This window comes from Thermobia domestica, chromosome 14 (assembly GCF_964235325.1).
Source record: "Thermobia domestica chromosome 14, izTheDome1.hap1.1, whole genome shotgun sequence".
In the NCBI taxonomy this organism is placed as follows: domain Eukaryota; kingdom Metazoa; phylum Arthropoda; class Insecta; order Zygentoma; family Lepismatidae; genus Thermobia; species Thermobia domestica.
Window position 1 is genome coordinate 15,261,932 of NC_137467.1, and position 16,353 is coordinate 15,278,284.

Here is a 16,353-nt window from a genome sequence, read left to right on the forward strand (position 1 = left end):
ATCGGTAAAATTTAAATTTTATCTTTTATCTTTACAAGCTGTAAGTTAGTTAGTTTCATAAAGCTGTACAAAAATTAGTATAGAGCTCCCTCGTGACTAAGACGTTAGCGTACACGCCATTGGCATGGGAGACCCGGGCTCCATTTCCGGTTGAAGCTAATGTTCGGATCCCACGTTAAGTTGTAGATCCATGTCTCATACAGCCTCACTGCTGAAAACAGCGCTAAACTCTCATCAAATCAAAGAATCAGTACATTGATAAATTTTTTTCCCTTACATAAAAATAGGACTTTCCAAGCCACTATGGTAATACATATTAATTCCATTTATGCTGGCTATAACTGTTAACAGCGCTACCAAAAGTGGCTGTAGAAAATGAAGGAAGCGAATTGTTATCCATACAGATGTTAACTGTTAATTTCACTCTTCAATTCGCCACAGATATTAAATTTGATATCTTTAAGGTAGAAACGGAGTAAAGGTGTATGGTTTTGAAGATTACGAATCTCTCACACACACACACAAAAAGCCCAACACAATTTAGCGAGTATTATTTTAAAATAAATATGTTAATTCTTTGTTACTATACTCAACACAAGACAAAATACTAATTGTTTGATTCATCCATTTTGAAGTACAATCGCGTAAAAAGAAAGAAAAATACTTTTAGAAACTCAGTACAGAGTGTTTACCAAATTCAAAAATTAATTTTCATTACATTTTCTTTTGGTCTGTGTATATATACATATTGGAGACTTAACCCAATAACGACCCTTTTTTTTCTGATTGTCTAACTTATATACAAACTTAAAAACTGGCTATCTGCTAAGCATTCAATCTACTTAATTTTTATTGACACTAATCTATTTGGAAAATAATGACTATTACTCGTTCTTTTACTAAAATAACTGATCTCTTACTCAACTACACTTAACATTTGGAGCTAAATTCACTCCACTGGTCTTCTATACGGATGATAAATATCCCGTATTTTTATCCATAAATACAAATGCAGTGTATATCGACTATTTTGAGCCTTTCTTGCAAACCCGTGTAGAAATATGCTACGTGGAATGCGTGTGGACAACTTTGAGCACCTTTTTTTTTTCTTTCTTTTTAATTATAACTGAAAGAAATCTAACCTAAGTTACACTTGGTTCCATAGTTCAGCTGCCCCATTTACGAAAGTGATTACATAGAAGCAGTGTATTTATATGGTTACAGTCATGCATTCCAATTTGGAGATGCACAACATACAGGTTTAAACTGCATTTGTTCAAGCACAAGATTACCAATGGCACATAGGTATCATTTAACATTTTATACAGGGTGATTCGCTAAGGTATGTCCAAATTTCAATAAGGAACTCCTCTCACTACAGGCAACAAAGAAAATCCAATTATTACATATATTTTATATAGCAACGTTACTGAGATATACAGGGTGATCCAGAAAACACGGCACACGCAATAGGGTATGAAAGTAGCTCGAAACATTTATCAGCATATCGTATTTTTAAAGGGTGTCCGGAAAGGCGCGCAACCCAAACTTTGGAGCACCAGAATTTTCGAACCATAAAGTAAATGAAATGAAAGTGCCACTCGTCAAACCCCCATACAATGGTTTAGATCTCAAAAATGTCTACACAGACTAGGCTTTGCACAGGTAGTAATGTCTTTTCAATTTGTACTTACGGTTCAAAAGTTATGATGCTCAAAGTTCGGGTTGCGCGACTTTTCGGACATTCTGTAGCTAACGAGGGCAAGTGGAATGACGACAACGCCCATTAAGAGCAACATTTAATTACTGCAACCTTGGAAATGACATATGCGTATCGGAAGGGGGCAGAAACAAGGTCCCACAACGTTATTATGCCCACACTGGGCACAACGTTAGTAGAAGTGGTATTTAAAATGACCACCAACTGCGCAATAACCATTATGTCCTGGACGATGGGCGTCCTGTTATCTAGTGAGCATATTATTGAACACACTGCATATCTCAGGACGGTACGATGTGACGTATATACAGAATTTTCATACAGATTTTCTTGTTGCCTGCTCTTACAAGATTCGCCTGTCTAAGTTTGAAACCACCCTGTATATACATAAAATAAGCACACAATTAAGAACAAATAAACCTTATTTTTATACGGAGCAATATTTACATACTCTTTACAATCTATTAATATAACTGAGATAGATATACTTATATAACAATCATAATATGTGAAAATAATTAACATCAGGCGGAAAGTTTCACCAAAGTACTGACCATCAGAAATTTCTAGTAAATGACCAACTGCGTGTACAAATATTAGATTCGGACTAAACATGTACCAACATAGAAGAAGCACTTCTTAAATACAATTTGAAGCATTCACACCGCATATTCTTTCTTAGATACTCAATATTTTCTTTTATTATTATTATTTTGATACGTTTCAAGTATCTAACAGTTAAACTATGACAAGTACAACAAACAATGTTGAAAAATTGTATAAAGCATACAAGAAAAAAAATATAATCACAAATCACCAACAATAATATATATATAACAATAACAATAAATTTTATGCACAATCTTGTTTTAAGAAAGCTCTGTTCTCACAGAATCATGTAATAGAAATTCTCCACAACAGGGGCTCACTACTTAATTTTCATCCAATTTTAGTTGACACAAATTGAGAAAACCAAATAAATAAAGTTAAGTTTTATCAACAAAATTTATTTTACAGCACACGTACTATCTTGTTACTCGAGATACAATGTATCTGCATTCAAAGAAAATGTACTTCAAGTTTTTTTTTCTTTCTTGGGCATTATGTAAATCATGAGACTGAAGCTTTTGTAAATAGAGTTACAACAGAATACATCTATACAAAAACATAATTTCTTCAAACAAATGCGTCGTAAACGTAATGCTTTCAAGAATCATTTCAAACGCTAACCCGAATTCATCTATTATACGTCGGCTGATCAATAAAGACGGATCAAGTGTTTATTATTTGAATAGAACAGCAAGGTACAGAAAATGAAACAGATCTGTGTAATGGGAGAAGTGACGAGGATCGAACAAATTTGAAGGCCATGACGTAAGGAATGTGACCTTGGCAGTCGTTCAAGCACACGTAGTTTCAGTTTCGCACAAGGCAACATGGAAGTGACACGCGAAGAACAGTACAAAAATTCTATTGGCTATCGTTCCGTGTATACCCCATCTTCCATATAGCCCTGATTTAGCCCTTTGTGATTTCTTTATTTTTCTAACTTTGAAGAAACACCTCCAGGGATGGCATTTCGCATCTTCAGGGACAATAGTGGTGAAAGCTGCGGTGATTTTGGAAGGATTTGTCCAAAAATGGCATCCAGCATGTCTGATGACTGGCAAAAACGCTGGGACAAGTGCATTGCATGTAATGGGGACTATTTTGAAAAAAGACCGCCAATATTTGGAGAATTAGTACAGATAATTACGTTTTATTCATTTATGATCAGCCCTCGTAATATTTCATCCTTAACACGATCTGATTAGGACAAGCGTCTAACTCCAATAAAGAAAATCTTACGTTGCACCCAGTGAACTGGAGATTAATTTAAACCGTTTTGGTATTAGCTGATACCTTTTTCAGACTTATGTGGACTGATAAAATGTGTGATATGTGTGTAGGTTCTTGCTTTTTGAGAGGGTCATTCAGAAAGTAATGCCTACAAGCTCACTACTTGGCCAATAGTACTGCAAATATTCTGAACTGGTTGTCATTAATGCCTTGATGTTTGAGCTATAGAATGTCATTTGTTTCACCTTCCTATCTCTTCTTGTTCCAGAGTAATGGAACAATCCATGGCATTCAGTAGTGATGGAACAGCGGGTTGTCATTGAACTTCTAACTGAGGAAGGTTGTGTGCACAGAAACATTCACCACTGGTGACGAGTCGTGCACACACCATTACGACCCGGAAACGAAGTGTCAGTCGATGGAGTATCGTCACACGTCCTCTCCTCCGCCAAAAAATTCAAACTTGTCCCATCTGCTGGCAAAGTGTTGTTGACATTCTGCTTCATCCTGCTTATAGTCCGGATCTTGCGCCCGGCGACTTTTTGACTTTTCCCCAAACTTAAAGCCCAACGCTACAGTTGTGACGCAGAGGTGGTAGCAGCAGTTCGGCACCCACCACAATTCTTCGCCGACGGCAAAGAAAAAACTTGTTTCGCGTTGGCATAGTAATGAGTACTATGTTGAAAAATGATGCTACTATTTGTAGCTGACATTGTAAGCTTTCCACTAATACCTGTATCGGTGCTGCAATCTGTCAAACACAAATAAAGGTTTTCTGATTCACCCTCGTAGTACGAAGATTGTTATATATTCTTCCAGTTTTTCCTTCTTGAATTCACTTTCTATCTACTGACGAGCAATTGATGAATTTAAATACATAAAATCAAACCTAACTCTAAAAAGGCTATTTCCAAGTCAACTATAACAAAAATACCCAGTATCTGTGTAACGGATATTTTCAAGGATCCAAGTCCAACACAGTTATGAGATCTGAAGATTTCATTTACTTCTCACTCTTTGAAGGGTTCTAATAGAAGGTAGGAATCCACACACACATCACCGATTCAATCAGCAGATATCATTGACAAAGATACAGTGAATACTGAAACAATTAATCTTCATTCACTAAAAGCAAGATAAGATTTTATTTTAATAATTCAATATGCATCCTAAACCATCTATGGACAAGGATTGCTACTCACTGTTAGTTATGTTTTTAACCTAATATCAAGATTTTTTGAAAGACAGCACAATCGCACGCTATGTTGTTATCTCTTTCTTGATTTTTTCAGGTCACGATTTACAAATTTCTAGGTCTATATATAATGATTCTATAAGCAACTATGTTTTTCGTGACCACCGGGTTCCTCATTTACTGTGCATGTTCAAGTATAGAGTGAGTGTGTAGCTGCAGACGTTTTGCTAAACAAACTATCTTATTTTGTACAAATATCCCGTGCTAAACAGCCGGGTGAGGCAAACAGAGAAATGAATTCTGAGAAGTGAAAATCTGTACTTAACTTTCTTGAATTTTCAGAACGGTCGGAACTCTAATAAAAAATACTGGAAGCTGAACTGCCGCCGTTCATCTGGGTTCTACGTAGTAACGTCAAAGCCTTAAATATTCAAAAGTCTGAAATATTTGGCATTTTTATTAGCTAGCTTAGCAACTGTCTAGAAGCAGTTTAAAGGAACAATATTTCTGTTACTAAAATAGTGTTCAGGAATGTGTTCAAGGATGTGCTCTTTGGAACTCGTTCAGCTTTTCATTTTTGGATCGATTTAGCGTTCTAAGAAAACGTACCATCTTTTCTTTTAATTATTTAAACCGGAAGTGGCAGAAATCAACCGCTTCCGGCTTTAATGTTGATCACTATAAAGACTGTCATAGATACTAACAAACGATTTTTTAAAATCTTGAAATTAAGCGTTCCAAGAAAATAGTCCATCTCCTATCTACCACGTCTGGTTTCTATATTAACTGAGAAAATGTCACAAACCAAACTCCTAGCTGTGGTGTACACTTGATACTACTACCTTCATAAATAACCATCAACCATAAGGTTTCAAGTATTACTGTTTTACAAGCGGTGGCAATAATTACATACGCGCCATTCAGGAAAAAAATGTATAATGATTTAGTGTTTTGACTCACAGATGGATAATCTGTCGACGCTTATTTATTTAAGGTCTAGATAATGGTATTAGGAAGAAAATTTCTTTACCAATAGCCATTATTTCTATTAGGAAGATAATTTGTCGTAAAAAATCTTCGACCAACGTAGATTTCTCAAAGCGCATTGGTCATGACAACTTCATTACTAATTCTTGCCTAGAAACTGGTTTTTACTTGGATGTTTCAGATGAGTGTTGGACTTCAGATGAGGCTTGGACTAGTCGTTAGCCTACACCCGCTAGGCAAACGAAACCATTGAACGCGAGCTTGTATTTTCTAATTCATATTCTAAAGAAACGAACGTCAACGAAAAAGTTGCTTTGTTTTGCAGTTTGCAAAGTAAAAATATAAATTATTGGAAGATATATCAAGATATCGAGGAAAAAAAAAACATTTTATAACAGACATTCTTGTGTCAATACACTACCACCTCACATATTTTATATCAAAATTACAATACTTTTGCATATTTTTATATTAATTGCTGCAGTTGGACACTTGTAAAACTTCATGTCCAATTGGTTCGGAGAGAATCTCAGAAAGAGGAGGACCATCTTTTGTCTCTAGCACTGGCGAAATCTTTTGATGAAATATCAACATACCTTTTATGTGTCATTTTCGCGGGAATTCGCACCTTAGCGAGGCAGACGTATTTCAACTCGGGTACCTACACAGTAGATAAGCAAGTTGGGGATGGAAAGAGGGTATTCCTATCTCTCCAATCGCCCAGGGAATAACTTGACCACTAATGTCAATTCATCTAACCAGAGCAAACTATTTTCTAGGAGGTAAAGAGCATTGTGGCATAATCAGCGTCACTCACCGTAAAATACTAGTCTGTAATAGCAATCAACGCTTACACCAGTCGGCTTAACTTAGGCAAGCAAATGTGGTTTTCCAAGTGCCCAACACGTAAATACTCTGAAAATACGCAAAATTCTATGATATTGATGTGTGACATGTGAACTTAATAGTGTATTTTATACAAAAATAATAAGTGTTATAAAATGGCATTCCTTTGTATATATATTTCTACACTTTTCCTGTGATTACCTGCTTCACCACAATTACTTACAAACAAGCAGACATTTACGCTCTTTCTGCTCTAATAACCTGATTAATTGAATAAACATTACAATCACACTAATCCCATATACGCGATAACACGTTTTGACACACTCCACATACAGATTCCTTACATCAAAATAAGAAAGAAAGAAAAAAAAGTTCATACGGATCTGTGTTCAAAAGTGGATGGTTTTGGAGTTATAAGGTGCCGAAAACGTTAAACAAGGGAACTTTAAAAGTTCATAGCTCGACTACTATGAGACCTAACGTAGTCGGGCCAAGTCATCACTAAGGAACTGGAATGTGAAGTATCTAAATATCCATGTTTAAAAATGCTCCAGTACTTGCACACTATTTTCAGAGAGGTAGATGAAGAATGATCAAGTACTCCCAAACAGCCTCTCTAAAAATGATTGCGCAAGTACTGGAGGTTCTGAAAGATGGTTATTTATAGAGTTCACATACAAGTTCATCGTTATGTCTTAAGCCAACTACGATCGGCCCTATAGTACTGGAACTATGGACCTTTAAAGTTCATTATTTTCACGTTTTCGGCACCCTATAACTAAAAAAAACTATGCACTTTCGACCACAGATCCATACCAACTTTTTTTTCTTATTTTGATGTCAGGAATTTATTCGCAAACTATTGTGACAATTTTTTTTAACACCCTGTATAGGTAGCATTTCACAAACTATAAACGTCTTATATTCTTAGTCTTTTAAAGATTTTTCTTACAAATCGATACATCATAATAACACTATGCGAAAAGCTTGCAAACGAAAGGTACATTATTTTTTTTTTTAAAAAAAACACGACTTTACAAAGTAGACCAAAACTAAAATACTGGAAGTGCTTGCAGTTTATAGTATCAAATTCATTTTAAGTTAATAAAATATGTAAATTTTCTGTACACACAATGGATTTTTTTTTTTTTTAACTAGCAGGAAAACGAAAAACCACCGACGTAAAATTACTGTCGGCAAACCAATTATTTTTTTTTCTGCTTAACGAGAACAAAACAAAATTGTTACATGTTCACATTTCAACAAAATTAACAGTTCATATCCACACACTCATAAAATTAAGGATTTACATAATTAGAAAAGAAAATTACATACATATATATATATGTAGTTATAAAGCAATAAAAACAATAGTAATAATAATAATAATAATAAAAAGTACTTGTAAGAACCACGTCTTTTAGACGACTTAATTTGGCCCTAAGAAAAGAAGCACAGGGTGTCTCGAAAGTCCCCTGACATAGGGTAACTCTTATTATCAGAGTTACAACAAAATGTAAGAGGGGAAACCGTCTCCAAATATGTTTTCAATCTAAAATCAAGGATTTTTTTTTTTAATCGGACGAGTGATTTTGGCTGTACACTCTTTAACGCGCCCAATGTTAAATGAAAATACAACGTTGCCATTTACCGGAGATGGATGAATTTTGTAAGAGTATGGTGAATGGAGGCATGTTTGAAAAAGGACTGTCCATCGACAAGTTAGTGTACAAGACAGTAACTTCATTCACTTATATTGTGGGTCCAAATAAGTGGCAACGTTGCATTTTCAATTAACCTTGGGCGCATAAAGAGCGTACAGCCCAAACGGCTCGTTCGATTTAAAAAATTCGTTCACTAGATTGAAAACATAATATTTGGAGACGGTTTTCCCTCTTACATTTTGTTGTAACTCTGATAGTAACAGAGTTACCCTATGACAGGGGACTTTTGAGACACCCTGGATGTATGTATGTATGTAGGAATACATAGACTTATAACTAAAGATATGCTTAATGAAAGAACATACGCACGACCACCTCAGCTGGAAAAACTATTTTTTCTTTTAAAAAAAAATCCACTTTCGGCCCTCATTGATTCTTTGTTATGCTATGCTCCTTATTTATCTAGAGATATCTACCTATTTTACAGGTCAAACAAACTGGCAACAACCTAGTAAGTGTTATTTTTTTAAAATATACATTTCTTTCCTTTTTTGTTACAAAACATACAAAATATGTACACATTAACATACACACACTCACGCACGTAATTTGTATGCATCTTAAGCAATACCTGAGGACCATTCATTATCTCTTCTTCTTTTTCAATTTCTGGAGTTGTTCTCTCCTAATATCTTCGAGATCTTCTAAGATACCTGAAAAAACAAACAATACATAAATAAATAAATAAATAAATAATGTACGAGGTGTGATCAAAAAGTAAACTAAATAATTTTATTAGAAACAAAGTAATAAGTTTACATGGAATTTGATTTAATCTCCTTCAAAATCTACGACTGCACTCCTCATCGGTGAAGTTTTCTCTACCAGTCGCAAAATTTCGACACCATTCTGTGACATGCGGACGAGACATTACAGTCTCTCCATAAACCTGTACCAGCTGTCGATGAATTTTAGCTGCGGTTCCATGTTTCACCCCTTAGAAACCGAATAACTGAGCGGTCTCTTTCGGGAGACAGTTTTCGAAACGAACCGCCGTTTGTGTTTACATACAACTAATGTCGTAGGTGGCGGGTGGCTGAAACTCTACACAGTTGCTAACTCCATGTATTACAATTACTGCACACTCCTCATTCCCTTATAATAGACGAAACTCCAGAAATACCGGCCTTGTAACCTTAATTTTTGATCCTCCCTCGTAGTTAAAAAAGGCTCGAGGTAAAAATGTTCTGCTGTAACTACTTATTGACATCAACGACACTGATATTACTAACACTTTTGGTCACAGGATTAGGGCATTTTTAACGAGACATGCTGTAATTCTAATCCCAAGATAGTTGTGACGTAAAGCCAAAAATAATGAATCGTTTTACGTTGAAGTACAAACGGATGAAATCCCACCTTATTATTATATTACCCAAGGCTAGTTTATATATTTACTAGTGAATTTTTACTGAAAAGTGATTAAATTATTAAACAAAATTATCTGATGGAATTACCTTAATTTTCTGGATAGTGGACTGACACAATAGAAATCTTACAGTGTTAAAACTATGAAGTACTATTTTTTTCGCAATGCTGGGGACCCCTTATCTTTTACAGGACAAGAAAACACTATAGGATGGCAAATTAGAGTTTTTCTCAGCTAGCAGGAAAGAGCTTGCGTCCAAGACCTCCGAGCGAGGGTTGAAATATCTAGGAAAACGAACTAAAAATATCAGTTTAACGTTCCACGATTATTTATTTATTTATTTAACAATCACCAGATACAGCTCAGAGGCCATTTTATACTGGATATCTAACAACATTAACAATGGAAAGGATTTGGGAAGGTATCGGCCAGGGCCTATTTAGTAGGTCCCATCCCGGCATTTGCCTGGTAGGACTGAGGGAAACAATGGAAAACCCGTCAGGATGGTCGGCAGCGGGAATCGAACCCACGACCTCCCGAATGCGAAGCCAACGCTCTACCACTTGAGCTACTTCGCTCGGTAAGGTATGTCTGTTAGGCTAAGTGAAAACAATGCTTAAAGCAAGTGAATAACGATGTAAGAATTGGTGGAATGAGAAAGTGGAAGGAAGTGGGAGTACCCCGAGAAAATCCACGGACACGATGCTGTCCACCGCAAACTTGCTTGGGCGGGGATCGAACCAGTGACCCCACGTACCAGAACAAAGTGCCCCTTCACCCCTTAAGGAATATAAAGGTATGTGCGTCCTAGAATAAATCTGTACCTGAGAGCATGAACTGCGTAAGTCCAATTTTGGAGTTAAAACCAGTTTTGTTTATCTTTCGGAGGTTTGCAACGAATGATTGGTTGTGTTTTGTTCTATACGAGCTGATGTATTCAATGTACACTCATGTCCAAAATTATTGTCGCATGTCTATAAATGTGTTGTAGGAATATAATTTGATAACGAATTCGCCCGGTATTTCTTATAACGTTAGAATGTGTGTATAATCGGCAAAGACATGTATGTGGCAAATTTCATGTCAAGAGAGTAGTAAATAAGAACAATGAAACGAAAATAAAACTTCCTTGTCCAGTTAGCAACATTTTGTTTTACTCATTCTAATTTTCGTATTTATAATTCCTTACCTATAAAATTTACCACAAATATACATTTCCTGATTATACACATAGTATCAGTGTTAAAAGTACTCTGCAAAATCATTACCAAATTATATCCTTACAAGAAGACAATTATATATATGCGACAATATATATGAGTGTACATATATTGAATTTGAGTGTACATATATATTTAGTGCTTAAGTAAGTATTTTTGTTGTTTTTTGAAAAACAAGGATTTGTGACTTACGCACTTCATGCTCTCAGGTACAGAAATTGTGTTGTTATTTATGGGTACACTGCCACTATTTTCTTTCCACTTTGAATGTAGTCTTAAAAAACGACACATGTAATGTATATTTGATTATTATTTGAGTGTATTTACCTGCTTTCGTACTAATAAATTCCTCCTTTAATTGCCTGGAGAACGATGACTCTTCACATTCTTCATCGAAGTCCCTGTATCTGTAAAACAAAATAATAATATTAATAAACTACTTACTCCACATCGGTTTAAGGAAATAATACTTGCAAATACTTGACTTACGTTAACTGCAATTATTTCTTTATGAAATTTGCTGAGCATTTCCATTGAAGAGAAAACTTTACTGTTTACTATAAGCTACCGCTTTGTTCATTTAAGCAGTGAATATTACTGATGAGAAACTCCACAACATCTATACTGTAAACACGGTGCTTATTAAATTTGTGTTATCAATTTTCAAGTTTCTTCCAAGATTTTTCATGTACTTATTTCCATGTAACGTGGGTTCCTGTCACCACGGCATGGCGCGTCCTCAGACTGCGGATCGAGGAGGCGTTTTCTAGCAACTTCTAGCCTCAAGGCGAAAAATATTGAATATGTAGCCGCGGACAGACGACAAGGCTGGTCCTCCAGCTAGGATTTTGGCATGAGTTTAACAGCCTCATTCTGTAAAAAAGATACTTGTTCAGAAACATTCACAGAAGCCTCGGACCAGGACTGATAACTTGTCACGACCTCAGCAAAGTAAAATGGGAGTGAGATTTGGAACAGGGAATAACAAGTCTGTATGGGGAAGAGGCATTAAAATCTGTAACGAGTGAGTTAGAAAGATAGAGGATGACCTGATACGAGTTTAGGAAGTTAAATGGGAAGGAAACGAAGCCGTGCAAACCTGATTTTTTTTTTTAATGGGGAAGGAAATAAAAATCAACTAGGAACACGGTTTTTCGTTCACAAACGAATATTATCAGCAATTGAATGTGTTGAATTTGTTAATGGTAGACTTTTTTTTTTTTTTTTTTTTTTTTAATCACTCTTAAGGGTTGCTGGTACGATATTATTTAGGTATTTAGGATTTAGATTTCTGAGCTTTCGGCATCTGTGGCCATGTTAGCCCGTCACGTTTAAGGGATTACGTCCCTCGGCGAGCATAATATCCGGGAAAAGGTAAGGAAGGAAGCGGCCTGGGACCTATATGTCAGATATCACCCCGGCATTTTTTTTTTTTTTTTTTTTTTTGTTGAATGAAGAAACCCCAGGAAAACCTTATTTAGGATGGCTGGCGTGAAAAGCTTTTACACTTTTTCGACCGAGAGTCGAACCCCGGACCTCTCGCACCGGAGACGAGAGCGTTAGCGATCACGCTACGCGCGATATTATGATATTATTGTTCTAAATGTACGTGCCCTAGAAGATCAGAACAAACATATAAAGGATAGTTTTTACGAAAAAGTAGAACATATATTTGACCAACTCCCGCGATATCAAAAGAAAATTCTATTAGAGGATTTCAATGCGACGGTAGGACGAAAAAACTATCAAATTGATTAAAAGAAACGAAAGTCTACATAAGGAAAGTAATGACAACGGTGTTAGATTGTGAACTCTGTACCATCCAAAAACCTTATCGTGAAGAGTACAAAATCCCCACATCGCGACATTCACAAATATACTTGGATATCTCCAGATGCAAAAACACACAATCAAATTGATCACATTTTAGTAGGTAGAAGACAGTCTAGCATAACTAATATTCGATCATTTAGAAAAGCTGACTGACATTGACCACTACCTAGTAGCAGCGATAATGTGAGATAAACAAAAAAAAGGCAATATTTAGCATCTGAAAACGGAGAGGTTTAATTTAAAGAAATTAGAGGAGGGACAAGGCGAGAGGGGAATACCAGATTCAAGTGTCGGTTTTAGTAGTAATTGCCTTAATAGTAATAATTGAAGATAATAGTAAAAACAAAAACACTTGGAGTATATATAAGGACATCAATGAATTTAAGAAAGGTTATCAAGTTCGCGCTTATATAATAAAGGAAGCGGACAGAACAGTTCTCACGGATGGAAATATTCCTTTGATAATTTGCTTAACACGCAGCCAAAAAATAATGTTCGTGAAGAAAGTGAGTTGCATACAAAAGAACCGTATATTCTAGAGCCTAGCTGAATTAATTTTAACTAGGGGGAAAATTTTGTGAAATGATATACACAAACTAACTCTCCTCGCCTGGTACAAGGAGGAATTGTCACAAGAGCGGAAAGAATCAATCATTGTTTTAATTCACAAGAAAGGTGACAAAATTGATTGTAATAGTTCTCGAAGGATTTCTCTTTTGTCAACATTTTATAAAATCCATTCACACATTCTGTGAACAAGATTGGCTCCATATGCAGGTAAAATTATTGGAGATTATCAATGAAGATTTAGGCGAATCGATCAACTACCGACCACATATTTACAATTCGTCAAACACTCGAAAAGAAATGAAAAACACAATACCCTAGAACATCAATTTTTCTTTGTTTTTAGAAAGACCGACTCTGTTACGAGGGAAACCTTGTACAACATTCTTACGGAATTTGGTACACCGAAAAAGCTACTTCAGATTAAGATGTGTTTAAATAAATCACAAGGTCTTAGTGGGAAAATACTTGTTCACGAGTTTTCAGGTCGAGAATGGCCTGAAACAAGAAGATGCGTTGTCTCCATTATTATTCAATTTTGTTCTGGAATACGCTACAAGGAAAATCAAAGATAACAACCAGGACCTAGAGCTAAATGGCTCTCACTAGGTTATGGTTTATGCTGATGATATAAATCTGATAGGGGATGATGTGAGGACAATAGAAATGCAGAAGTTTTTCTAAACGCATGCAGGCACATAGGTTTAGAAGTTAATACAGACAAAACTAAATACATGGAAATTCGCCGTGAACATTATACTACAAATGATGAATACATTACAGTATTAAATAATACTTTCGACAAAGTGAAGTTAAATAATACTTTCAAATATCTAGGATCAATATTAACAGAAAAATATGTTCATGAAGAAAATTAAATGAAATCTTTCAATTTTACGTCTCACGGTTATACCGACTAGGTCAAACGAGACAGTGATGATGAGGAATAAATTAAATAATGGCGGAATGAAGAAAGTGGGGAGGAAACGGAAGAACCAAAGAAAAACCGCGCACACAACATTTATCCACCACAAAGCTTACTTGGCACGAGCTGGGATCGAACGAAGGACCCCATGCACTTATCGTCCACGATTATGCCGGATAGGATAAAGGAGATGGTGGTAATGAGAAATGAATGTAATGGTGAAATGAATAAAGTGAGAGGAAACGGGAGAGTCCCGAGAAAACCCACGAACATTTACGAAGAAATTCAATGTGAACTATTCGTTTTATTATTCAGTCCAAACTCTTTTGTCTTCGCGAATTCTGTTGAAGAATTTAAAGTTTGAAGTATTTAAAACGATAATTATGTTTGTTGTGCTGTATGGTTACAAAATATTGGTGGTCATTTTGAGGGAAGAACGTAAACAGAAAGTACTTGAGAATAAAATCGTGAGACGAATATTCGGACCTAAGGGGGACGAGAATGGGAAATCGCTGAAACTTCGTAACGAAGAACTGGATATTTTATACATACTATAATCCACACAATCACATGAGTTTGTGACATATTCTGATGGGTTTGTGACATATTTTCACCATAACTTCATTTTTCCAACATTCAAATTGGCTATGCTGCTCTGGCCAATCTAATATATAACAATGAAACTGATCTTTTATGTGATTAACTCACGGAAAAAAAAGGCTAAACCGTTTGAAATAAATTCACCAACATCGAACTGGAACTTTATTATGTTACTTTGGTTATAATATATATCTCCTATGAGGGGTATGAGGGTAAAATCAAATTTATGCGAAAAAAAAAATTGTATCTCACGACCTTGTCAAGTTAGAAGATGAAACTCAGTACATAAACTATTTATTAAAAATAAATGGAAACAAGGCCAGATCCAGGATTCTCTGAAGGAGGAAGGTGCACAAATAACAACCAGTAATTTGAATTAAATTTGAGTTTTTTAAATGCCTTTAGGCATGTATGATGTGAATGAGGAATTCCTATGAAAATACTAAGTGTCTCCTCTCGATGAATTCTTCTCTCTCAACCTTCAAAAAATTGACTTAAACTATTGATTTTGCAAAACTCACTGCTAGTTTCTCACTTTAGTTAGTGTATATTTGTAACGAAGGGGGGGGGGGGGTGCACGTGCATCACCCCTAAATCCGGCCCTGAATGGAAATCTGTTCAGTCCTTCCTGAAAATTTCCTTTTTTAGCCCAGTCAATAAAGGTTTTTGCAAGGAAAAAATTTGGGTAAAGCTGATTTTCTCCCAAGTGATAGACCACTATGAGAGGAACATTTTCCCAAAAGTCCCCGCCCCTCCCCCTGGAGCTTCTCCCCCCACGCCCCCTCAAAGTTAAAAAATGGGCGTTTTAGAAAAAAGGCCATATCTTCAAAACTAATGGACATATTGACATGCTTCTTTTTTTCTCGTAATCTGTGAAATGTGCTCTACAATTTCGTATTCCTTAAAGTTTTTCATAAACCTAATGGTTTCTTGACAATGTTAACCTAAAGAGTAAAAAATGAAAAAAATCGCCCGCGCCATTTTTTTTTCCTCTTATATTTCCTTAGTGAGTTGTGATATGGAAAAATGTTTCAAATAAATCTTAAAGAGCATAAAATTATCTTTCCAACGGTGTATATATTGTGGGGGTTACTCTTAAAATTAGCCATGTAGCGAGGTAAGTTTGAAGACGAGCGGGCTCAATTTTTTGCCTCAAATATCAGTCACTATGTTTCATTTCAAAAAAAGACAAAGCTTTTTGTTTTTCAAATAATAAACCACTGCATTGTTAGAAAAGCATTTTTGTTTAGTCCTGCCTCCCCTGTGAAGCTTTAACCCTTACTCAATCCCCATTACCATTTCAAATTTAAAAATAAGCGTTTCTGACAAAAGCTATTATCTCCAAAACTATTCAACACACTGATAATTTTCACATTCTGTTTTATTCTTAAAAAGTGATAAAATTATTTTATTTTATTTTCTATTTTTTTTATAAATCTAATAATTTCCAGATAAACAAATAAACTATAAAAATTTGAAATATTTTGTTTGCTCTTCCTTTCCCTATTTTTTGCCTTGGATCTCC

The 16,353-nt window shown here is 35.5% G+C and overlaps 1 protein-coding gene across 1 annotated transcript in view; it reads right to left on the reverse strand.

Annotated features, from left to right (window-relative positions):
* Positions 1-661: 661 nt before the first annotated feature.
* Positions 662-16,353, reverse strand: part of LOC145669543 (uncharacterized) — a 46,364-nt gene continuing 30,672 nt past the window's right edge. The window contains exons 7-8 of the mRNA XM_081737732.1: positions 11,231-11,310; positions 662-8,967 (exon numbers count right to left, since the gene is read on the reverse strand). Coding sequence (XP_081593858.1) covers positions 8,900-8,967; positions 11,231-11,310 — 148 coding nt within the window. The 3' untranslated portion in view covers positions 662-8,899. The remainder of the gene's footprint in view (positions 8,968-11,230; positions 11,311-16,353) is intronic.